Source organism: Somniosus microcephalus, chromosome 5 (genome assembly GCF_052327205.1).
Source record: "Somniosus microcephalus isolate GS21.2 chromosome 5, FLI_Smic_1.0, whole genome shotgun sequence".
Taxonomy (NCBI): Eukaryota; Metazoa; Chordata; class Chondrichthyes; order Squaliformes; family Somniosidae; genus Somniosus; species Somniosus microcephalus.
In genome coordinates this window covers 137,605,684-137,629,741 of record NC_140991.1, presented here as the reverse complement: position 1 = coordinate 137,629,741, position 24,058 = coordinate 137,605,684, and the positions used below count along the sequence as shown (strand labels likewise).

Here is a 24,058-nt window from a genome sequence, read left to right as displayed (position 1 = left end):
CCACAATCATTTTGAAACTTCCAATACTCCATTCAACATCTCAAGCACTGGTGTCACAAATATTAAAGCGGCACATGACTAAAATGTAAACAATAATTATGTACGACAATACTCCTTTAAGCAATTTGCTCTTATTTTTACAAAAGCTGGCACAGCATGCTGGAGTATCAACAACTTGCACCATTCAAGCTCCTGAACCTAGCTAGAGGAAGCCAGGCAACTCCATTAGTGCTGCACTGTTTCTAGAAAGTGTATGAAAGCAGCATGATGGGGAGGTCTGACTGTGGGTCACCTGTCTCACTTCTCAGTGTAAAGACCAGGTGGTGGAGACAAAAGCTACTGAAAAGACAGATTTCAATGTTGCATCAAAACAAGGTTAGAAAATCACACCAGCTGTTGAGAGGCAAGAGAAATGTGCCTAAACTTGTGTTAAGATTCAAGGATATTAAAGGGGTAATGATATATTTTGATATATATATACTTCCCATACAATTCTATTTAAGGGATAAGAAATAAGTGAGATGCAAGAGTGTCCCAGGATGATATAGCTTTACTTTGTTGCCCTTCCACTCCCCCCTCTTCCAATTCCAGAGCAACTTGGCCAGGCTTTGGGAAAAGTGACATGTAGCATCATAGATAGTCCCGTCCCTCACTACTGTTGCAGAGCGTGTTAATGTACCAACCTGCTGCACCACCATAAAATGTTAAATCCAACCTGTGGAAATTAACCAATTAACAATGCAGTTCATTTTCTAACAGTGTAAAAGTAGGATGTGCCATTTTTCATTTAATTCCTCACCATCTTTAAAAACTATTGTCACAACCAATACCATTATACAACAGGCCACTTGCTACAGGAAAATAAGCAAAATTAATTTTAAATTGTCAGAATATTTATACCATTACTGATTATGTATATATATATATATATATAATATAAGCATGAAAGGTTGATCTGATTAGCAACCACAGAGAATGGCAGAAAACATGAGACTACAGTTTGCAACATGAATGCAACATCATTCTCTTAAAGTCTTTAAGATTAATTATCCCTGAATTATTGCAGAAAATATAGCTTTTTAGATGTATGTAATGAGTTAGAAGCAAATACTGGAGTGGCACAAATTTATTTCACCTCAGTTTAATAACCCAATAAAGTACAAAGAATACAAAAAATGCAAATAGCATCATGTAGCATATCACTTTTGCTTGGCTCCCACGAGATAAGTGTTTGAGTCTACCCATGGTTGCTCCCAGCAGTCCACCTGTAGATTCAAATCCAGTATCCTATAAAAACAGGGTATAAATACATAGTTAAATACCCAATGAAACATTATTCTAATGTATACACAACATTATGTATAATTTTTAACACTACAAGGTGGATGGATATTTAGCATAATAATTTATTTTATCATGTAAAAAAAAGTTCCAACTTAAAAAGCAAAGACCTGGAGGAAACTAACATCCTTCAACAGTAGTTTGCTTTGATTAACAAATAGTGTTCACCAATTCATCTGTTTCAAGAGCCTACAACTGTCTGTCTCAAACCATTTTTACCAGTTATACATTTTGCCACAAATATTTTTGATTAATTCCTATCCCAATTCACCGATTTCAGTTACACAAGCGCAATTCTTGCTGCCTTTGTATTTCGTCACCAGTCAGGCACATGTTTGTTTTACATAACCTCACTACCGTCGCAGCATAGGGCCTTACCTCCTGCTTATTGAATCACCTACCAGAGTTGCACACTTGCATTTGCACTTAACAACTTGTACAGCTTAATCTATTTTTTTGCATAAATGAACAGAGACTGGTGAATTTTCACCTGCACAATGTGTTGTTACATTTTTTATTGTTGCCAATGACAGGATAGACATGATGTGACATTCCTTGATAAAGAAACAAATTACTTGGAAAAACTAACTTCCAGCACAATCCCTTACTGAGGTAATGAAGCCTTTGTGCTGCCATAGGCATTAAATGGTTACTAAGATGGACTATCGTTCCACTGGATTAAATTGAAGCTTTCCTACATGTCAGTCGATACTGTGACTTGGATGTAGCTTGAAACCCCGCTCCCACCCACAACAAGGGCAATATTCAAGATACATTCATTAACGACAGCTTGAGGGTGTGCGATACGTACCATTTCATCCAGCGTTTTATTATGGTATTTAACTTCAGTTCCAATATCAATGGAAAGCTGTTGGGGGGGGGGGGGGGGGGGAGGGGTGGGGGAGGAGGGAAGAGGGGAAGAGAACAAACACCAATGTTTAAATGTTTAACAGCACACAGTTGTCTTATTCCATATTTTACACTTTAAAATACTTTTTAGTTTATGCTATGTTTATGATGCAATTTCCATTCAACGCCGTATTTCATGGAATTTTTTTCTTGTATATATTTGATGGCAAAACAACACAGTGCAGGTAAAGACATCCATGACAACTCACAAAGTTGGTCCTGGTGGTCATGGGAGCAAAAAAACTTAAGATAATTTGCAAAAGCAAAATACTGCGGATGCTGGAAATCTGAAATAAAAACAGAAAATACTCAGCAGGCCAGGCAGCATCTGTGGAGAGAGAAACAGAGTTAACGTTTCAGGTCGATGACCTTTCGTCAGAACTCAGAATTTGCATCAGGGTTTAGCATCACATCATATACATGGAACCATTTTCACTTCAAAAGACTGTTCAAAGTGTTAGGATAAAATTTGGTTTAAGGGGTCCTCAATATTCGACCAGTATAAAACTATCTGAAAGGTACCATTTAGTCTTGTTAGCTGGAAAACAAACGCAAAGCACCATGGGAATACTTGGCTATATTAACCCTTTTAGACCAACATAAATAGAAATTAGCTGACCAAAGGCATTCTGAAATGTTGCTTGTAATTACAACCTGGTAACTGTTTAGAAAGAGCCTGTACTTGGAAGAGATAAGAGTACAAAGGCACGATTAAGGAGTAGCAGCAAATAAGGCCTTGAAGAAGTAGTCAGCCAGCTGCATAATTCAATGTGGCTTTGTATCCAGCTAGCCATGTCTCTGCTGGAAAATACTTTCCCATACCGATAACAAGAGTAAGAGATAGCTCATGAATATGAAACCTCCTACAGTCGACAAGCTTTTTACTGATGTATTCAGGGGGACAGGCTTAGTAGTTGATTGATTAACCATGTAAACCAATGAAGTATCAATATTCCCATGTATACACCCCATTAGTAATAAGTGGGTGTTGTCTAATAAACTGTATAAACTAAGCTGTATTGTCACTTTTCCTCTGAACGGTGCCTCCAGCTGGGGTTGGCTGAGGTGGTTCTCCCGTGTGCACTCGTAATAAAACTATTGATCTGGGTAACACCCGAGTCTGTTAGTTCTGTTTTACCATCCAGATTTTCCTCGCTTACAGCTTGGTGTCAGAAGTGGGATACCACCGGACTGCTGATCGATCCTCCGCAACGACATACACGGAGGGGTGAGTAGCAATATTCACCCTTAACGTGGAAGTCTGCGCGGCGGATCGGGGTAGCGGTGGTATAAAGAACAGCGAGTGAAGGAGCAACAGGCTTCAGGTGTGGACCAATAGGACGCATTTTAGGGTACAAGCAGACCCAAGGAGTTTAGAAACTCTCGGGTGGGAAAAGCGCCAAGGGGAAAAGCGCTAAGGGGAAAAGCGCTGGGTGGGGAAGCGCTAGGTAAAAATCGCCGACGGCCAGGAGCGAGCCGAGGGAGAGAGCTTGAAGGGTGTCTCTCTGGGGATAGGACATCCCCGCGAAGGGTTAAGTGTCGCCGACGGCCAGGAGCGAGCCGAGGGAGAGAGCTTGAAGGGTGTCTCTCTGGGGATAGGGAGTCCTCACAACACTAAATACCGGGTGACGATCTGGAGGGATTAAAGGATAGTTAGAGCATGAGCGTTTGTCTGCTTAGAGCATAAGTGTTTGTCTGTTTAGAGTATAAGTTTTGTGTCGTCGCTCCTTTAAAACATAAGATTGGATCTTTGAGAGTCACGGGGTGATCGGCACTATCTCAAACACCTTTCCTGAGCCTGAATTAAGAGGACATAGTCCCACGTGACGGCCAGGATCAAGTAGGTGTAGGGAACTATAAACACCACAGGATCATGATCCCATGACAAGTGAGTGTGCGCAAAATAAGTGTGTGTGGGTGAATGATAGGGTAACATAAGAACTATTGAGAAGTAAGTCAGAAGTTATATAGAATGCCTAAAAAGGATGCAGAGATAAAGAAGGGAAAGGATCTCATTTGCAGGCTAACCAATTTGAAAACTCAGCAAGGAAAAAAAAAAGATTTGGAAAGCCAGGCAAAGCTGCTGAGTCACCGATTTAAAAAAAAGAAAAAATAAATAAATTTAGGGTTTTGCCGACATGGAGGTTATTGACGTCTGTGCTGGGGCAAATGAGATACAGGATTTGCTGAGTGAAAGGAACCTGGAGAATATGCTCAGTTTGTGTGAAGGTGTGTGTTGGAGTGTGAACATTTTCCTGGCTGTGAATGTTTAAGAAGTTACAATATTCCTTTGTCTGAAAGTCTGTCCTTAAAAAAAAATGTCTGTTGTGTGTTTTAGCTCCACCCACTTCTCTGTGTTAAAAAAAGCATTTAACCCTTTTGTCTTGTCTTGGATTTTGGAAGTTTTAAGAATGTGTGAATAAGATTGTGCCCCCAGAATTGGAAAAACTTTTGAACGAATTTAAGTTAAGCTGGTGTGTAAAAAAAAACAAAAACAATTTGTTTAACAAAAGATTTAAGTTCCAGTCTAAGATTTAACCTTGGAGTTGCGGTTGCTATGGTGAAATCTTCCAAAGCAGTTTGATTTGATTTGTTTAAATGTTGAAAAACTAATTTTTCTCCAGTTATATTCAATGTTTTTATAGTATTTTGGAAAGACATCTGAAGAAAGGACAATAAGAAATATGACGTAATTTACTGTTTTCTGCAAGAATGTGCTATTTTGTTTTGTTTTGTCTGTTCATTGTTGATGCAGAGGATGGGCTTCGGCCTTGACGTTACAGTTGCCAGTGTGCCTGGAAGAAAATGAATTTGAATGTGAATGTTTGCAGAGCATGAGTGATTGTTTCTTTGTTGAAATGGCTTCCTTCTTTCTTTTCCAAGTGATACTGGTTGGTTGAAAGGGGGATTGGTTTGGATTGAATTGGAGTTGTGAGGTGGGTTAGCCTATTGAAGCCGGACTTTCATTGTGGCCACGGGGTATGGATTGGTGTAGTCTGAATTGAATAAGATAACTCCGCTCCGCAAGAACATCTGATCGTGGCAGGTCCCTCTACAATATTTCACTGACTACGGTGCTGGGAGCCTTACAGAATGCGGGACTAAAGTTAAACCCTAGAAAGGTACAGGTAGGGAAGGATGAAGAAATCTACCTAGGATACATAATAACACAAGGGAAGAGACAAATGCCCGAAGACAGATGGGAGGGGCACTAGGGCCAAGAGGAGCAGCATGCAACCACTGGCTGTGTGCTTTGATTTATCACAGTTCCGTACTTACAAGCAGCTAGAGATGGCAGCAGGAAGGGACCGCTTTATCCCAGAATATGCAGAAATGGCCCAGCCTATACAGGATTTGATCAAAGGGGGGAAACCATCCCAGGAGCTGGTGGACTGGGGCCCCAACCATGAAACAGCTTTTGTAAAGTTAAACAAGCCCTCGTAAGTGCTCCTGCCCTGGGATTACCAGACCAGAATAGGCCATTCCACATCTATAACTACCACAGTAAGGATTATTACAATGGCAACGGATAGGTTAAAAGGGAAGGTCGGCTAGAAGGAAGCCTATCTGCTCAGGTAGCAGGCTTGGTGGCTCTCACCGAAGCCCTGAGGTTAGCCGAAGGAAAAAGTGTAAACATATACAGATAGTCGGTATGCCTTTGGGGTGGTGCCTGATTACATGGTAGCCTGGAGTAGGCGAGGATATATGACATCAGGAGGAGGACCCATAAGACACGAGGATATAATCAAGGAATTAGTAGGAGCCTCTCTCCTACCCCAAGAGTGCGCAATAATAAATTAAAGCACACAAGAAGATTACTGACCGACACCAACAGGGCAATGCATGGGCAGACAAGGCAGCCAAGCGGGCAGCTGAGAAAGGGAATCTGACCAATGAAGCCCAAGTGTTCGTGTTTAGTTAAAGTGTGAAAACACAACTGTCTTTTTCGATCGGGAATGTTTTTTTTTTATTTACGTGAAGTGACGCAATTGCGTAAGGCTGATAACGTTTTGCTCCACCTTCAAAAGCCTGCAAAGGAGTTAACCCTTTCTACTGACAGCTGTTTAAGTTCACCAAGCAACAACTTTAGTATGAAATTTAAAGATAGTGGACATTATTAAATTTAAGTTTCTTAATGTTAAGTTAATATTTCCCCACAGAGATAGAAGGAAAATTATGATTTGATAAATGGAAGTTATCTTGTAAACTAATTGTATGATAATGTGCAGCATGAGCTTGTACCGGTAGTGCTAGATTTAACCGATACGGCCTTACCTACGTGGTGTTCTAAGAAAACTCAACAATTGTACCAACACCTTCTAACTCAAGTGTTAAAACAAGGCGCGACATGGAATGGAGGTGGGCACCGTAAAAGAGATAGACAGATATGGAAACGTAAAAGGTCTGTGATAAATGACGCAGCAACTGCCTTTAATATGGGTACCTCAGTTGTTAACACTATTGGATTTGGCGGCACTGGATCAAAAGGTTAGAGACCTAGGGTCTCGCATTAAAGATGTATTACAAAAGACAAATGAAAATACAGGTAAGGAATTATCTGAGGATCAAACGCTGACCATATATTTGCAAAAGATAGCTACAGTGCTAGAAACACATGCCCAAACCATTAATAAATTAATAAGAGTACAATGCATCTCAGCAGGCGGCTGCTAATGACATATGTAGCACATATGGTAACTGGATTGTGGAACAAACCAGAGAAATCCTGGCCCAGATATAGGCAGGGGAACGGTACCTCTAAACGGGCATTAGCAGGCAGGAGCTTGATGGATTGCCAGTTGAGAGCAATGGTTCGGGTGTACCCCATACAAGTCGAGTGTAAACCTGACAGGGAAGGGCTCCTAGGGTTAGTATTGGTAATACCAGTGATGGCACCCGAAGCCCAAGGACGAGAGGTGTACCGAATATGGAATATTGGGGTAGTGAAGGACGGAATGCACATATCCCATCACAATATGTTACCATATGCTGTAAAGATTAAAGGGAATTTGGCTGGAACAAAATTGGAGGGATGTGTTACTAGGCACGCTATCACTCTATGTCCACATAGTATTGGGCACAGCCCAGAGGCACAGTGTGGGTTTAACAATACTGGTACCAATCAGGATATTAATTGTACCATAGAGGCCCTAGAGGCGGATTTAAAACCCACTCAAGTGGAATACGCCGGAAAGGGTGAATATTGTGTTACAACTAATTTGAAAATGTTTAAATATGCCAATCTAACTTGTGATATTCTAAGTTCAGAGTTCTGCTTCACTTCTGAAAACCCGGTATGGATTGGACACGAGGAATTGGTGGAGATACACCAGCATAACCTCACCACCTTACAAGTTTCTGAAGATATCAAGAAAGACTTAAAAGACTATCAGAACACATTTGGGTATCCGATACCCCTGTTGCCTGAACACTTGAAAGTATTGCGAATGGAGATACGCCTCTCTCAGAAGGTTTATTATAGCCTACAACAGAACAATAAAAATATTAAGCATGACATTGATCAAATTAAAGTCACCACTTGGTGGGATGACCTTTGGAGTTGGGGACTGAATATACAGATCCATCCTTGGATTAGATTAATTTCACATGTATTAGTAGTAGTGCCGTTTGTTGTAATGTGCTTCTTGATTTTTATGGCCTGTAATAAATGTCGTAGGCAGAGGATGAAAAGGTTGGCTAAGGCAGTAAAGCAGAGACTGGGTGAGAATGTCCCCAGTGCCTCTTTGACCTCAACAAAGGACATGTCTGAGTGGTACCGGGAGTAGTATATACCGGGGTAAGGTGCATATAAAAAGGGGAGACAATCATAGTTTGATAGGACTATCAGATGTTCTGCCTCTCTTCCACCCGGACTGGTGGCCACCACGAAGGGAACCTGGTTAAGATGAGGTACAGCATCCTGCATATAGGTGACGGATAAGGGTTGGCTACCTTGGGCTTAGCCAAGGGCCAAAAGGGGGGATTGTTAGGATAGAATTTGGTTTAAGGGATATAAAGGGGTCCTCAGTATTCGACCGGTATAAAACTATCTGAAAGGTACCATTTAGTCTTGTTAGCTGGAAAACAAACGCAAAGCACCATGGGAATACTTGGCTATATTAACCCTTTTAGACTAACATAAATAGAAATTAGCTGACCAAAGGCATTCTGAAATGTTGCTTGTAATTACAACCTGGTAACAGTGACCTGTACCAAGGGGACGGTCTACACCTGAACTGTGAGGGAGCCGATGTCCTCGGGGTAATATTTTCTAGGGCGGTTCGGGAGGATTTAAACTAATTTGGCAGGGGGATGGGAACCTAGGTAGTGGAAAAGAGGGAAGTCATATGAAGTTAGAAATAGATGGTAGAAAGGTGAGAAGCAATAAGCAAAGGAGAGAAACACAAAGGGCCAAACTAATTCATAATGAGAGTGTGAAAAAAGCAAGCCTGAAGGCTTTGTATCTTAATGCTAGAAGCATTAGGAACAAGGTGGATGAATTAGTTGTGGAAATAGAGGTAAACAAGTATGATTTGATTGGGATTACAGAAACGTGGCTGCAGGGTGGGCAAGGCTGGGAACTTAACATCCAGGGATATACAATATTTAGGAAGGATCGGCAAAAAGGTAGGGGAGGTGGGGTAGCATTGCTGGTAAAGGAGGGGATTAATGCAATGGAAAGGAAGGATATTAACTCGGATGAAACGGAATCTGTATGGGTAGAAATGAGAAATAGCAAGGGGAGGAAAACGTTAGTGGGTGTGATATATAGGCCTCCAAATAGTAATATGGAGGTGAGGGAAGGCATAAAAAGGGAAATTAGAGAAGCGTGCGATAAGAGCACAGCTGTCATCATGGGTGACTTTAATTTACATATTGATTGGACTACCCAAATTAGTAAAAATTCTGAGGAGGAGGAATTCCTGGAATGTTTTCAGGACGGTTATCTGGACCAATATGTCGAGGAGCCGACTCGAGATCAGGCCATTTTAGACTGGGTATTGTGCAATGAGAAGGGACTTATCAGCAATCTTCTTGTACGAGGCCCCTTGGGTCAGAGCGATCATAATATGATCGAGCTCTCAGTCGAGATGGAGAGTGAGGAAATTGAATCAGAGACTAAGGTCCAGAACTTAAATAAAGGGAATTACGAGGGTATGAGACGGGAATTGGGTAAGATTGATTGGGTGGTGTTTCTGGGGGGATTGACAGTGGATAGACAATGGCAAGCATTCAAAGATAGAATGGAAGAATTCCAGAACATGTTTATACCGGTTTGGCATAAAAATAAACCTAAAAAGGTGACTCAACCGTGGATAACGAGGGAAATTAGGGACAGCATAAAATCAAAAAAAAGGGCATATCAACTGGCAAAAAAAAGCACCAGACCGGAAGATTGGGGGCAGTACAGGATACAGCAAAAGAGGACAAAGGGATTAATCAGGAAGGGGAAAATAGAATACGAAAGTAAACTTGCAGCAAACATAAAGACAGACTGCAAAAGCTTTTATCGGTATATCAGGAGGAAAAGACTGGTAAAATCCCAAGTCGGTCCCTTGCAGTCCGATTCGGGAGAATATATAATGGAGAATAAGGAAATGGCAGACCAATTAAACTCATACTTTGGTTCTGTATTCACAAAGGAGGACACAAATAACCTCCCAGGAATATCGACAAACATAGGGACTAATGAGAGGGAGGAGCTGACAGAAATTAGTATCTCTAGGGATATGGTGTTGGGTAAGTTGAGGGGACTGAAGGCCGACAAATCCCCGGGGCCTGATAAACTACATCCTAGGGTACTTAAGGAGGTGGCCCTGGAGATAGCAGATGCTCTAAGGATCATCTTCCGGAACTCCATTGACTCGGGAACAGTACCTGTGGATTGGAGGGTAGCTAATGTTACCCCAATATTTAAAAAGGGGGGTAGAGAGAAAGCAGGGAATTATAGACCAGTAAACCTTACATCGGTTGTGGGCAAAATGCTAGAGTCCATTATTAAGGATAAAATAGCGGAGCACTTGACAAATGGGGAAAGGATCGGACAGAGTCAACATGGATTTACAAAGGGTAAATCGTGTTTGACTAATCTGCTGGAATTTTTTGAGGAAGTAACTGGTAAAATAGATGGGGGAGAGCCAGTGGATGTGGTGTACCTTGACTTCCAGAAAGCCTTCGATAAGGTTCCACACAAAAGATTATCATGCAAAATTAAGGCTCATGGGATTGGGGGCAAAGTATTAACGTGGATAGAGAACTGGCTGGCGGATAGAAAACAGAGAGTTGGAATAAACGGCTCGTTTTCGGAGTGGCAGGCAGTGACCAGCGGGGTGCCGCAAGGATCTGTCCTGGGACCCCAGCTGTTCACAATATATATATAAATGATCTGGATCAGGGAATTGGATGCAATATTTCCAAATTCGCTGACGACACTAAACTAGGAGGAGGGGTGGGCTCTGATGAGGATGTCAGGAGGCTACAGTGCGATTTGGACAGGTTGGGGGAATGGGCGGATACGTGGCAGATGCACTATAATGTGGATAAATGCGAGGTTATCCACTTTGGGGGTAAAAACAGGAGGGTGGATTATTATCTAAATGGCAATAGATTGGGAGATGGGGAAGTGCAGAGGGACCTGGGTGTTCTTGTGCACCAGTCACTGAAGGAGAGCATGCAGGTGCAACAGGCGATTAAGAAGGCAAATGGTATGTTGGCCTTCATATCAAGGGGGTTCGAGTATAGGAATAGGGATACCTTACTACAGCTGTACAAGGTGCTGGTGAGACCGCATCTGGAGTATTGTGTACAGTTTTGGTCGCCCCATCTGCGGAAGGATGTTCTTGCCATGGAAAGAGTGCAGCGGCGATTCACCAGGCTGATACCTGGAATGGCAGGAATGACCTACGAGGAGAGATTGAATAGTTTGGGCTTGTACTCACTGGAGTTTAGAAGATTGAGAGGGGATCTCATCGAAACATATAAAATTGTGGCAGGCCTGGACAGGCTGAATTCAGAGAGAATGTTTCCAATGGCAGGGGAGCACAGAACCAGGGGCCACAGTCTAAAAATAGCGGGCAAATCATTTAAAACAGAGATGAGGAAGAATTTCTTCACTCAAAGAGTGGTGAGCCTGTGGAATTCCCTGCCACAGAGGGCTGTGAAGGCTAATTCAATAAATATTTTCAAGAGAGAATTGGATATATTTCTGAAGGCTAAGGGGATTAAGGGTTACGGAGAAAAGGCGGGGACGGGGTACTGAACTGGTAAGATCAGCTATGATCTCAGACGAAGATCAACCATGATCTCATTGAATGGCGGAGCAGGCTCGAAGGGCCGAATGGCCTACTCCTGTTCCTATCTCTATGTTTCTATGTTTCTATGTAACTGTTTAGAAAGAGCCTGTACTTGGAAGAGATAAGAGTACAAAGGCACGATTAGGAGTAGCAGCAAATAAGGCCTTGAAGAAGTAGTCAGCCAGCTGCATAATTCAATGTGGCTTTGTAGCCAGCTAGCCATGTCTCTGCTGGAAAATACTTTCCCATACTGATAACAAGAGTAAGAGATAGCTCATGAATATGAAGCCTCCTACAGTCGACAAGCTTTTTACTGATGTATTCAGGGGGACAGGCTTAGTAGTTGATTGATTAACCATGTAAACCAACGAAGTATCAATATTCCCATGTATACACCCCATTAGTAATAAGTGGGTGTTGTCTAATAAACTAAGCTGTATTGTCACTTTTCTTCTGAGAACGGTGCTTCCAGCTGGGGTTGGCTGAGGTGGTTCTCCCGTGTGCACTCGTAATAAAACTATTGATCTGGGTAACACCGGAGTCTGTTAGTTCTGTTTTACCATCCAGATTTTCCTCGCTTACAGCTGTATTTTCCTTCCTCTCCAATGAGGGCAAGTTTTTGTCCATCCTCTGCTTATTTTAACTTATCTCTAGATCCAGTGAGTGGGAAAGGGAGATTCAAAGGCACGGAGCATAAGATGGGGTAAACAATTGAACAATGTCATTGTTTATTATTATTTGAATTAGATCCCAGAGTTCAAACATTGATTCATATTGCTGTACGTGGTAAAGGTGTGTGTCTGTGGTGTGTGTGGAGATACAAATATAAATCACAAACAGATCTTAAACTGCAACACAACTGCATCAGGAGGCTACACTTGCCCAAAAGTTAACATCAAGTATGGGAAATAGAAAAAATCATAGCAGAGGATGAAGGTCATCAAGCTGAAACGTTAACTCTGTTTCTCTCTCCACAGATGCTGCCTGACCTGCTGAGTATTTCCAGCATTTTCTGTTTCTATTTCAGATTTCCAGCATCCGCAGTATTTTGCTTTTGTATACTTTACTGAGGTTGAGTTAAGACACTTCAGGGGAAGATTTCCCTGTTCGCTATTAGGAGCAAAATTATAAATTCTTTGTACTCAAGTTGATAATTTTGTTACAAATGCCGGAGGATATCTTGCCCCATTGTTGGGGACAGCATCTGGCCTGTGTAAAAGAGCTCCATTCTCCAGCAAGGACCACCAAGCACAATTCATCAAACTGGTCAAAAAACATTCTTTGAGCTATTCCAAGAGCATCATTGTTGCTAAATGTTACTTTCTCCTCTACTGATACCGCCTTCTGTTGTCTTAGTTTAGTTGATGAGGAGAACAATTAATTCAACAATAATTAATAATGCTATATCATTAATCTAACATGACCTAGAAACCAAAATAATACTACAGCAGTTTAGAAATAATAATTCGGGTCCACTGAAATTTTTTCTTGCAGTAAAGCCAGTTCAAGGTACAGTCTACTGTTAATTGAAAGTCATGCTTTGCTTAAAAAAAAATCCAGAAATTTGAATTAAGCAAGTGTAATACAATAGCACGGGGTGTTTTTTGCACTATTTCAATTCAATTTAAATCAAGCAACTTCAAATTAAGAGCAGCAGACTGTATTCAGAATTAATGGATTTCTGTATTAGCTCACCTTCAGTACCATAGAAAATTAATGCATTGAAATATATAATAAATAATAGATCATATAAAATGGGAAAAATGCACTATAGCAACACTGTTATCAGTTCATCTGAAACTTAAATAATTGTTTACAAGTATTTGAACTTACTGATTTTAATGCAGTCACTTTTTCTCGAAGGCCCTCTGTTAATTTATCATTTTCTTCTTCATACACACTGTAACCACTTCCAGTGTAAGCAGGAGATCCTTCCCCTGGAGTAGGAGATAAAAGAATTGATTGTGTGGCGATGGAACACTGACATTTATCTTTGTAAGCTAACAAATGGTTCCCAAACACAAGAACGCTGATTTTGTGTTACACGTAGGAGTCATTACAAAAATCCTGGTAATATCATAGTAGAGATGAGAGGACAAGGGAGACATTACAGTGTTCTAGATTATAACTAATTCTGGAGTACTTACTGAAATTAAATCGCTGTAACTTTTTTTTTTGAAGAATCTTAGTAATTTAAACCATTTCTAAAAATTCACAATTATTTTAATTTAATTAATTTACAACAATGAAATAATTAAAAATACACCTTGCACAGGTATTTTAAGCCATATTCTATTGATGTTCCCATCATCCTGATAGCGGCAATTTTGTATTTAGCAACGTAAACAGTGAAATTAATTTTCTGGACAATTTGACACCCAGCTCTTTCTTTCCATCATCTCTTTCAGCCCCTCACTGCCTTGGTGCTGCCAGACTGCTTGTCCAACATACAATCTTGGACGAGTGGCAATTTCATCCCGCTTAACATTGGCAAGACCAAAGTTATTGATGTCCCCTGCCCCAAATTCCATCCCCATCTCTGGTCACTGTCTCAGCACAAACTCAGAATCTTGTTAAACTCTGAACTGAGCTTCTGACACCATATCCTCTCCATCACAGGGACCACCTTTGTAACAGTGCCTGCCACCATCCTTACCTCAACCTATGTGTCGCTGAAACCCTCATCCACGTCTTTGTCACCTCCAGACTTGACTATTCCAATGATTTCCTGGCCGACTTTGCATCTTCCAAGTTCTGTAATCTTCAGCTCATCCAAAACTCGCCTTCCTATAGTCTATCCGTTATCAAGTCCACTCTCCAACCACTCCTTCCTCGCTAGCCTACATTGGTTCCCAGTCCCAGACAAAAGCCTCAAATTTGTAGTTCTCATTCTTGTGTTTAAATCCTTTCATGAGCTTTCCCCTCCATATTCCCATAACCTCATCAAGCCCTGCAACCCCTACCACACTCATTCCTCCAACACCGGCCTCTTGCGCATCACTCATTCTCCCCACCCCTCATTCTCCTCACCAACAGTGGTCGTGCCTTCAGATACCTCGGCCCACATTCTGGAAATATGTCTCTCCAACTCCTCTTCCTTTAAGACCCTCCTTAGAACCAATATCTTTAATAAACCTTTTGGTCGCCTCTCCTAATATCTCCTCCTTTGAGTTAGCATCCATTTTTTCCTGTCTCCGTGAAGTACCTGTGGACATTTTTCTACGTTACAAGTGCTACATAAATCCAAATGGTTGAAATCAAATAATCTATAGATGCAACACCTGCCCTTTTATCTCCTCCTTTCCCACTGTTCAGGGCACCAAACGCTCCTTCCAGGTGAAATAGCGATTTACTTGTACTTCTTGCAATTTAGTGTACTGTATTCGCTGCTCACGATGCAGTCTCCTCTACATTGGGGATACCAAACGCAGATTGGGTGACCACTTTGCGGAACACCTCCGTTCAGTCCGTAAGCGTAACCCCGAACTTCCGGTCGCCTGTCACTTTAATTCTTTGCTCCACTCCCACTCCGACCTCTTGGTCTTCGGCCTCCTCACCTCCACTGTTCCAATGAAGCTCAACATAAGCTTGAGGAACAACACCTCATCTTTCGATTAGGCACCTTACAGCCTTCTGGGCTCAACATCGAGTTCAACAATTTCAGACCATAATCTCGGCCCCTATTTTTTCAGATGGCAGCTATTGATGATTCTGCCATTCTCATTTACACCTCCTCTAGACTCATCTTTTGTTTTTTTACTTGTCCCATTACCATCTCCTTTTGCTTTGTACTATCATACCTTTCATAATATAATCACTCCTGCCTTCCACCCTATCACAGATGTTGTGTTTGTACCGCTATACACAACTACATAAAATAATAAAGTAGCAGAGACTGAGAGTAACTTCAAGTGATCTTTACTGGGTAACTGGAACTTCAGCACTGACTGTACAAATCAATACGCGTCTGTTATATACGCTCGCAACTAAGGATGTACATCCGCAATACAAAGTAGTCCCTTCAATGTTGTATACATTACACTTCCTCTCCCTTTAGTTTAATAGTATATTAATGCAAAATTTCTATAATTAACATACAGAGCCTGTCTTTACAGTAACAAAATTCAAATTCCAACATAACATTTTATTTTGTCAACAGCCCTTTTACAAGTCAAGTCTCTGGGGAGGCCTCCTCTGCCTCTCTGGGTAACGTCTCTCCAGACTCTTTTCTCTCCACCTTCAATGTTCTGTTGGTAATTACGTGGTGGCCCTCGGCGGCGAGGGTTGTAGCGGCGGTAACGATTTCGGTCCACGGCATATCGGCTTCCTTGAACTGGAACTCCACCTGAACCAGTGACGTTTGCCGCCTCTGCACCCTTTTCACCTTCCACTACGTCAAACTCCACAGTTTCACCGTCTCCAACACTGCGTAGATATTTCCGTGGGTTATTCTTCTTTATGGCAGTCTGATGTACAAATACATCTTCCTTTGTATCATTCCTGTTGATGAATCCATAGCCATTTCGTACGTTGAACCACATTACTGTTCCAAGAACCTTTGTTGCGATGACTTTCTTCTCCCCGGGGGATTTGGGCTCGTCAGGCTGTGGCTGCTGCTGCTGTTCGGGTTGCTGCTCAACTATTGTTGTGTGAAATACCTCGGCTGAGTCAACTGTTGTAGTTCTCTCCGAGGTCGGCAGTGGTAAACGTGACAAACCATCGGCGTTGCCATGTTGCTTGGTCCCCTTGTATTCAATAGCATACAGGTAAGCCCCTAGGAAGAGTGACCATCGCTGTAGCCATTGTGCCGTCATCACTGGAATGCCCTTCCTTGGGTTGAAGATTGAAACAAGAGGCTGGTGGTCAGTTAACAGTGTAAACTGTTGACCATACAAGTAGTGGTTGAATTTCTTGACTCCCCACACAAGGCTGAGGGCCTCTCGGTCAATCTGTGCATAATTACGTTCAGCTGTCGTCAATGATCTTGAAGCAAAGGCTATTGGTCTCTCTGAGCCGTCTGGGAACTTATGTGACAACACGGCACCAATGCCATAGGGTGAAGCATTATATGCCAGTCGAATAGGTAAGGATGGGTCAAAGTGAGCTAGCACCTCTTCTGAAGTAATGAGTCTTTTACTCTCTTGAAAAGCTTGTTCACAGCTGTCACTCCACTTCCATTGTGACCCTGTCTGTAGCAGTGCATTTAGTGGATGTAACACTGTGGATAGGTTGGGCAAGAACTTGTGATAGTAGTTCACCAGTCCAAGATATGATCTCAACTAAGACACATTTTCAGGTGTTGGTGCCTTAATCACAGCTTCAATCTTGTCTGGAGGCTTGTGTAAACCGTCCTTGTCAATCACATGTCCACAGTATGAGATTTCCTTTTTGAAAAACTCACACTTGTCTCGGTTCGCTCGGAGCCCATACTCCCGTAACCTGATGAGCACCTATTCGAGGTTGGAAAGGTGGTCGTTGTCATTCTTGCCAGTAATGATGATGTCATCAAGATAACACTGAGTACCTGGGATCCCCTGCAGGACTTGGTCCATTGCCCTTTGCCAGATTGCAGGAGCTGATGCTATTCCGAATACCAGCCGATTGTACTTGTAAAGGCCTTTGTGTGTATTTATTGTCAGGTGCTTCTTTGATGCATCATCAATTAAGAACATAAGAACATAAGAAATAGGAGCAGGAGTATGCCAATCGGCCCCTCGAGCCTGCTCCGCCATTCAATAAGATCATGGCTGATCTGATCCTAACCGCCAATCTACTATCACAGAACCATCTCTTGAATCTAACAGAATTAGACACACGAAATAGGAGCAGGATCAGGCTACACGGCCCCTGGGCCCGCTCTGCTACCCACAGGGCCATGACCGATCCGAACCTAGACTCATGTCCAAATTCCTGCCCGCTCCCCGCAACCCTTAATTCCCTTTACTTCTAGGAAACTGTCTATTTCTGTTTTAAATTTATGTAATGATGTAGCTTCTACAGCTTTTTGGAGCAGCATATTCCATGGACCTACCACCCTCTGAGTGAAGTAGTTCCTCCTCATCTCAGTTTTGAAAGAGCAGCCCCTTATTCTAAGACTATGCCCCCTAGTTCTAGTTTCACCCATCATCGGGAACATCCTCCCCGCATCCGCCCGATCCAACCCCTTCACAATCTTATATGTTTCAATAAGATCGCCTCTCATTCTTCTGAACTCCAATGAGTAGAGTCCCAATCTACTCAACCTCTCCTCATATGTCCATCCCCTCATCCCCGGGATTAACCGAGTGAACCTTCTTTGTACTGACTCGAGAGCAAGTATGTCTTTTCTTAAGTATGGACACCAAAACTGTATGCAGTATTCCAGGTTCGGTCTCACCAATACCTTGTACAACTGAAGCAATACCTCCCTATTTTTATATTCTATCCCCCTAGCAATGAAAGCCAACATTCCATTGGCCTTCTTAATCACTCGCTGCACCTGCATACTAACCTTTTGAGTTTCGTGCACCAGGACCCCCAGATCCCTTTGTACTTCAGTACTTTCCAGTTTCTTGCCATTAAGATAATAACTTGCTCTACGATTTTTCCTGCCAAAGTGCATAACCTCACACTTTCCAGTATTGTATTCCATCTGCCAAATCTCTGCCCACTTACTTAGCCTGTCTATGTCCCCTTGCAGGTTTTTTATGTCCTCCTCACTCACTACTTTCCCTCCCATCTTAGTATCATCTGCAAACTTTGATATGTTACACTCGGTCTCCTCCTCCAAATCGTTAATATAGATTGTAAAGAGTTGGGGACCCAGCACTGACCCCTGTGGAACACCACTAGTTACTGATTGCCAGTCCGAGAATGAACCATTTATCCCAACTCTCTGCTTTCTGTTAGATAGCCAATCCTCTATCCATGCCAGAATATTACCCCCAATCCCGTGATTTTTTATCTTAAGCAATAATCTTTTGTGTGGCACCTTGTCAAATGCCTTTTGGAAGTCTAAATACACTACGTCCACTGGTTCCCCTTTATCCACCCTATATGTTACTTCCTCAAAGAACTCCAGCAAATTTGTCAAACATGACTTCCCCTTCATAAAACCATTTGGAGATAGGCCTGGGCCAAGTCAATCTTTGTGAAGCGTTCCCCTCTTGACAGGGAAGCAAAGATGTCCTCAATGCGAGGCAATGGGTACTGTACTGTGTGGAGGACTGGGTTAACAGTCACTTTAAAGTCTCCACGGATGCACACTTTTCTTGGCTTTCCTGGTTTTGTGCTGGAGGTTTTCTTCATCACTGGAACTATAGGGGTGGCCCATTCACTCCAATCCACCTTGGACAGGACCCCTAATTGCTCCAAGTTCTCCAGCTCTGCTTCTACTGAAGGGCGAATTGCATAAGGCACTGGTCTGGCCTTGTGGAACTTTGGATTTGTGTTCTCCTCAATCTTAACTTTTGCTTTCATGCCCTTAAGTGTTCCTATTCCCTTCTTGAACAGTTCCTGAGAGTCAGAGAGTATTTGTGACAGTCTCTCAGGAGTGGCGTTGCTGTCCTCCTTTGCTGACACAAACAGTGCTTGGATGGTGTGCCAATCCAACTGTATTTTCCTGAGCCATTCGCGTCCCAGCAATGGTGGTCCTCCATTTTCCACTACATAGAGGTTCAATTGCGGTATTTTTTTTCTTTGTATGTCACTGTCACTTTTATTTTACCTTTGGGGCACACTCTTTGTCCCGTGTATGTCTTTAACAGTACTTTAACAGTTGGCCTTAGCGGTATGTGTGGAAAACAGTCGTTTGTAGTCATGTACAGAGATCACTGTTAAAGCTGAGCCTGTGTCCAACTCCATTTTCAGCCTAACTCCTGCCACTTCTGGAGTAACCCATATTATTCTGTGATCCTGTTTCTTTCACACTGTGCAGTTTTAGACAAGCCAGATCCTCTTCCTCCGAGTCTGTGTCACTTTTTTCTTTATCTGAACTGTCTCCAGTCACATAGTGTACCTTCTTGTATCTATCTTTGAAAGGTTTCTTGTTTTCAGTCACTTGGCGTGCCTTTGTATCAGTTTTCTGCTTCTTTGCTTTGCAGACCCTTTCAATGTGCCCTCGTTTGCCACATTGTCTGTAATCTGTCTTTAAACCAACAGTCATTGTGGTCATGTGACATTTTACCACAGCGATAGCACTTCTTTTCTTGTTTCAGTGACATTGTTAGTGGAATATTCCAGGGATTTTTGTTGAATTTCTAAAGCACCACGTGCTGCTGCTTCCATTGAAATTACAATACTTAGAGCCTTCTCCATGGTGAGGTCTTTTTCAGACAAGAGCTTCTTTTGTGTGCTTTCATTTTGCATGCCACACACAAATCTGTCTCTCAATGCGTCTGATAAGCCCACTCCAAATTGGTAATGTTCTGATAATTTGCGCAACTTTGCCAAATATTCAGAAATGCTTTCATTTTTGCTCTGGTTCCGTTTATGGAATTTAAATCTTTCGGCTATGAGCAGTGGTCTGGGGCTTAAATGGTCTTGGAGTGTGTCCACTATTTGTTTGAATGTTTTGTTTGCTGGCTTTTCAGGAGTTAATAAACTACGTAGCAGCCCGTATGTCTTCGCACCCATAACACTCAGCAAAACAGTGGCTTTCTTTTCTACCTCCACTCCGTTAGCCTCACAGTACAACTCCACTCTTTCAATGTAAGTTGCCCAGTCTTCAATGCTGCTATCAAATGCTGCAATCGTGCCAATCATCGCCATTTTTTTTTCCAAACCCGTTTTTCTTTCTTTACTAGTTAGCTAGCATCATGCAAGTCCTGTGCACTTTTCACTTGACTTACGTATCCCCTGCTTAGCTTAGCAAGCATGCTCCATTTTCTCTACCTTCTCGCTCCTTTCTTCCAAGTTTCGGTGTCCTCTGGATGCGATGCCAGAATAGGAAGACGTAGGTTCATAATTCTCGGCGCCAATTTGTTGTGTTTGTACCGCTATACACAACTACATAAAATAATAAAGTAGCAGAGACTGAGAGTAACTTCAAGTGATCTTTACTGGGTAACTGGAACTTCGGCACTGACTGTACAAATCAATACGCGTCTGTTATATACGCACGCAACTAAGGATATACATCCGCAATACAAAGTAGTCCCTTCAATGTTGTATACATTACAACAGACCTTCCCCTTTTGTTCTTTCCTCCCCTCCTCCCTTTCCCTGCCTCTGTACTTGCTTAAAATCTGATACATCTCTAACTTTTTCCAGTTCTGACAATACGTCATTTCATATGTAGCATCCTCTCCCCTACACCCCAATTGCAACCGTTCTTTCAGAAATTATGCAGTGTGTGATCTAGTTTTCTGGATCTGGTTCCACAGTCACTTAGCTGCTCCTTCTCCCATCTCTCACCCTTTATTATAAGGCAGCTGGTTTCTTTCTACAAATTCACTTCTATTAATTTCTCCCAGTGATTTAAGTAGGAGTATTATAGATCAATAATATTTGCTACTATCAATTAACTGGTGGCCTGGGACCTGTATTCCATTATATATGTACCGCCTGCAAACATCGTACTTCATTTCAATGTGATTTTTTTTAAACGTCTGACATCCTCATCTTACCCAAACCCGCACGTCTCATTTTGCCGGCAGTCTGATTTAGTTTAGCCCTCCTGTGACGATGTCACTCTAGGTATGAGACGGTACACAAGAGCCTTCCTGTGTGCTGAACTCTGTCACTGACTTCCTCACAGCGCCACGACATCACTGAGCCTGAGAGCGCAGCGTGCCGCACGCGCCAGCATTCTGGGAGAACGCCGCGCGGCCGGGCCGCTGTCTCCCCGTTCTAAATCCCAGCGAGCTCGCGCACCTTATTCACAATATAATGGTGACAGTAAGTCGTGCTCGGTTTATGAATGAGTTGTTTCAGCTCTAATGACTTGTCATTATCCTCAGCGATTATTCTTTCACACTCATCACAGGTAAAACTACAGCTCCCAGAGTTCACTGGGAACAGCTTCGTCATCACGTTCGGCCTCGTGGGCTTCTGGTCTGTGTGAAAATTTGAATGTTGTCTTAATGTGAGCTGGTGAGATTTTTTTAATCCACTGTTTCCTATTTGTACATTGTTTTTGTTCAGAATCAAAGTTACTGCATTTTTCTCTAGACAATGTAAAGTTTCAGCTGTATTGGACAAAAGTTTCAAGAAAATACAATTATGGAATATTATGGTAAAAGAGGTGGAGAGGAATATATTTGTACCCACAGTTGCACTGGTCTCTCAGATAGATGAGTTATTGGGAACTTAAATAAATAATGTGAAGCATGCAGGACAAATAGATATCCAGCAAATCTTGTGGGAGAAAGGTGACGGGGCTTATTGCAATTAAAATATGAACATACAGAAGCAAGTTAAAAGGTTGAGCGAGGTCACAGAGAGACCTAGAAAACAAAGCATAGCTGCAGAGATAGAACATAACAATAAAACAAAATCTTTCAGTACTTCAATAGTGTCGTGTATTGATTGCGAGTTTGACACCAGTCAATACGGTAATGTAATGTGCGAGTTTAACACCAGTAAATACGGTAATGTAATGTGCATTGCATTATGGGAATTACCCGGGAAAGCGGCAGTCAGACATTTTACCAATAAAGTAAAGATCACAGTTATAAGCCTGTCTGCCTGACTCTGATTTAATTCGACGTATCTACATGCTTGATTGAATGTATTAAATCATAGATACAACATTGGCGATGAGGATAACGAACAGGAATCATTTAAAATCGGTAGATGCCCAAGTTTTAGTTAGTTAGGATGGAGAAGACCGGCATTCAAAATTTTGCATGTTTCGCCGAGCCAGCCACGTTGGGTCCAAGATGGACGAGGTGGTTAACGTCTTTTGAGCTTTATGCCGACGGCAAAGGACTCATTATCGACGATACCTCTACAGCTGCCACAAAGCAGAGGAGAAGAGCTCTACTTCTACACCTAGCAGGACCAGATGTCCAGGATATTTTTTCGACTCTACCGGACACAGGAGAGCCAGCAGACTACACGGTGGCAGTTAGTGCTTTGAATCACTACTTCGTGCCCCAGGTCAACACAGCATTTGCTAGACAGACTTTTCATAAGTTGTCCCAGAAGACAGGTGAGACTGTGCAACAATTTGCTACTCGCTTGCGGCAGGCTGCTAAAGACTGTGCTTTTGGGGGGGATGCGGATAATCAAATAAGAGACGCTATCCTGAGTAGGTGCACGTCAGCCTATGTGCGGAGGAAATTGCTAGAGGAAGGGCATGGTCTAATGCTCGCCCGCACGTTACAATTGGCCTCACTGTGAAAATGTCGAGGAGCAGATGTCAGCCATGTCATGTACAGAGAAGGTGGAGACAGATACTGTTCGTCGTGTTACACGGAAAAGAGGGTATTATGTGAAAAGCTCGACAGAGAAACCAAAGGGAAATGGTGATAGGAACGAAAGGAAATGTTACAGATGTCGACACACAGACCACATGGGCAGAGATCTGAAATGCCCAGCACGCGGACAAATGTGTCATAAGTGCAAAGGAAAGGATCATTTCTCCAAAGTATGCTGCACAAAGGGTACAAAGAAACACAGGGTGAACAATGTAGAGGAACAAAATAACTGCATTTGCTGTTACTGGAAATAACGTGACAGAGAGACTTACCTTTTGTGTGGGGGGAGTAAACCTGAGCATGTTAATTGATTCGGGTGCAACTAATAATGTGATAGATGAGAATACATGGGAAGGATTAAAGTCAGAACACATTAAGTGTCAGTCACATGTCCCTAAGACAGAGAGAAAGTTATTCTCTTATGCTTCTAGCCAACCACTGTCAGTTAAAGGTATATTCACATGTAGGATTACAATAGGTAATAGAACTGAGCAGGTGGAGTTCATTGTGGTTAAAGGCCATGGAGAGCCGTTGCTAGGAAGGGAGACAGCCATGAAACTGGGAGTTATAAAAATAGGCGCAGATGTCTCAGCTGTGGTAGATGTAAGACAGCTACTAGAACAGCGGTATCCAAAGGTGTTCCAGGGAGTAGGAAGGCTGAACACAAAACAGATCAGTTTGTATATCGACCCACAAGTGAAGCCTGTGGCCCAGCCACTCAGGCGTATACCATTCAACTTAAGGGGGGCAGTAGAGGCCAAAATAAAACAATTGAGGGACATGGACATTATCAAACCTGTAACTGGTCCCATCCCATGGGTAAATCCTGTGGTTATTGTACCAAAAGCAGATAAGGATGTAAGGTTATGCCTAGACATGAGACGAGCAAACCAGGCAATAGTGAGGGAACGATATCCAATCCCCACCATTGATGAGATACTCCAAGGTATGAACGGCTTGACGGTGTTTAGTAAGCTAGACCTGAAATGGGGTTATCACCAGCTAGAACTGACCCGAGTCACGAGAAATCACAACGTTTGCAGTACATAACGGAGTATACAGGTACAAGAGGCTGATATTCAGTGTATCTTCAGCTAGTGAGCAATATCAGCACGA

The 24,058-nt window shown here is 42.4% G+C and overlaps 1 protein-coding gene across 2 annotated transcripts; it reads right to left on the bottom strand.

Annotated features, from left to right (window-relative positions):
- Window positions 1-1,111: 1,111 nt before the first annotated feature.
- On the bottom strand, window positions 1,112-21,361 carry LOC147117353 (BET1 homolog). Of its 2 annotated transcripts, XM_085988282.1 has the most exons (4): window positions 21,149-21,361; window positions 13,377-13,480; window positions 2,153-2,209; window positions 1,112-1,287 (listed from the first exon to the last, which is right to left on the bottom strand). In XM_085988282.1, exons 1-4 carry the CDS (start codon window positions 21,165-21,167, stop codon window positions 1,132-1,134), a joined length of 336 nt encoding a protein of 111 aa, XP_085844408.1. In that variant the 5' UTR covers window positions 21,168-21,361; the 3' UTR covers window positions 1,112-1,131. The 2 variants fall into 2 exon arrangements, 1 of the variants encoding a protein (XP_085844408.1); XR_015078431.1 differs by lacking the exons at window positions 1,112-1,287; window positions 2,153-2,209; window positions 21,149-21,361 and adding an exon at window positions 14,200-17,174 and having other exon boundaries at window positions 13,393-13,480.
- Between the last annotated feature and the right edge of the window lie 2,697 nt (window positions 21,362-24,058).

What these genes read in the sequence shown, in the direction of transcription:
- LOC147117353 (XM_085988282.1), bottom strand. An exon ending in AAGTGACTGCATTAAAATCA is followed by an intron (nt 2,210 to 13,376) that starts GTAAGTTCAAAT and finishes CCCCCCCAACAG; the next exon opens with CTTTCCATTGATATTGGAAC. An exon ending in ATAAAACGCTGGATGAAATG is followed by an intron (nt 1,288 to 2,152) that starts GTACGTATCGCA and finishes CTGTTTTTATAG; the next exon opens with GATACTGGATTTGAATCTAC.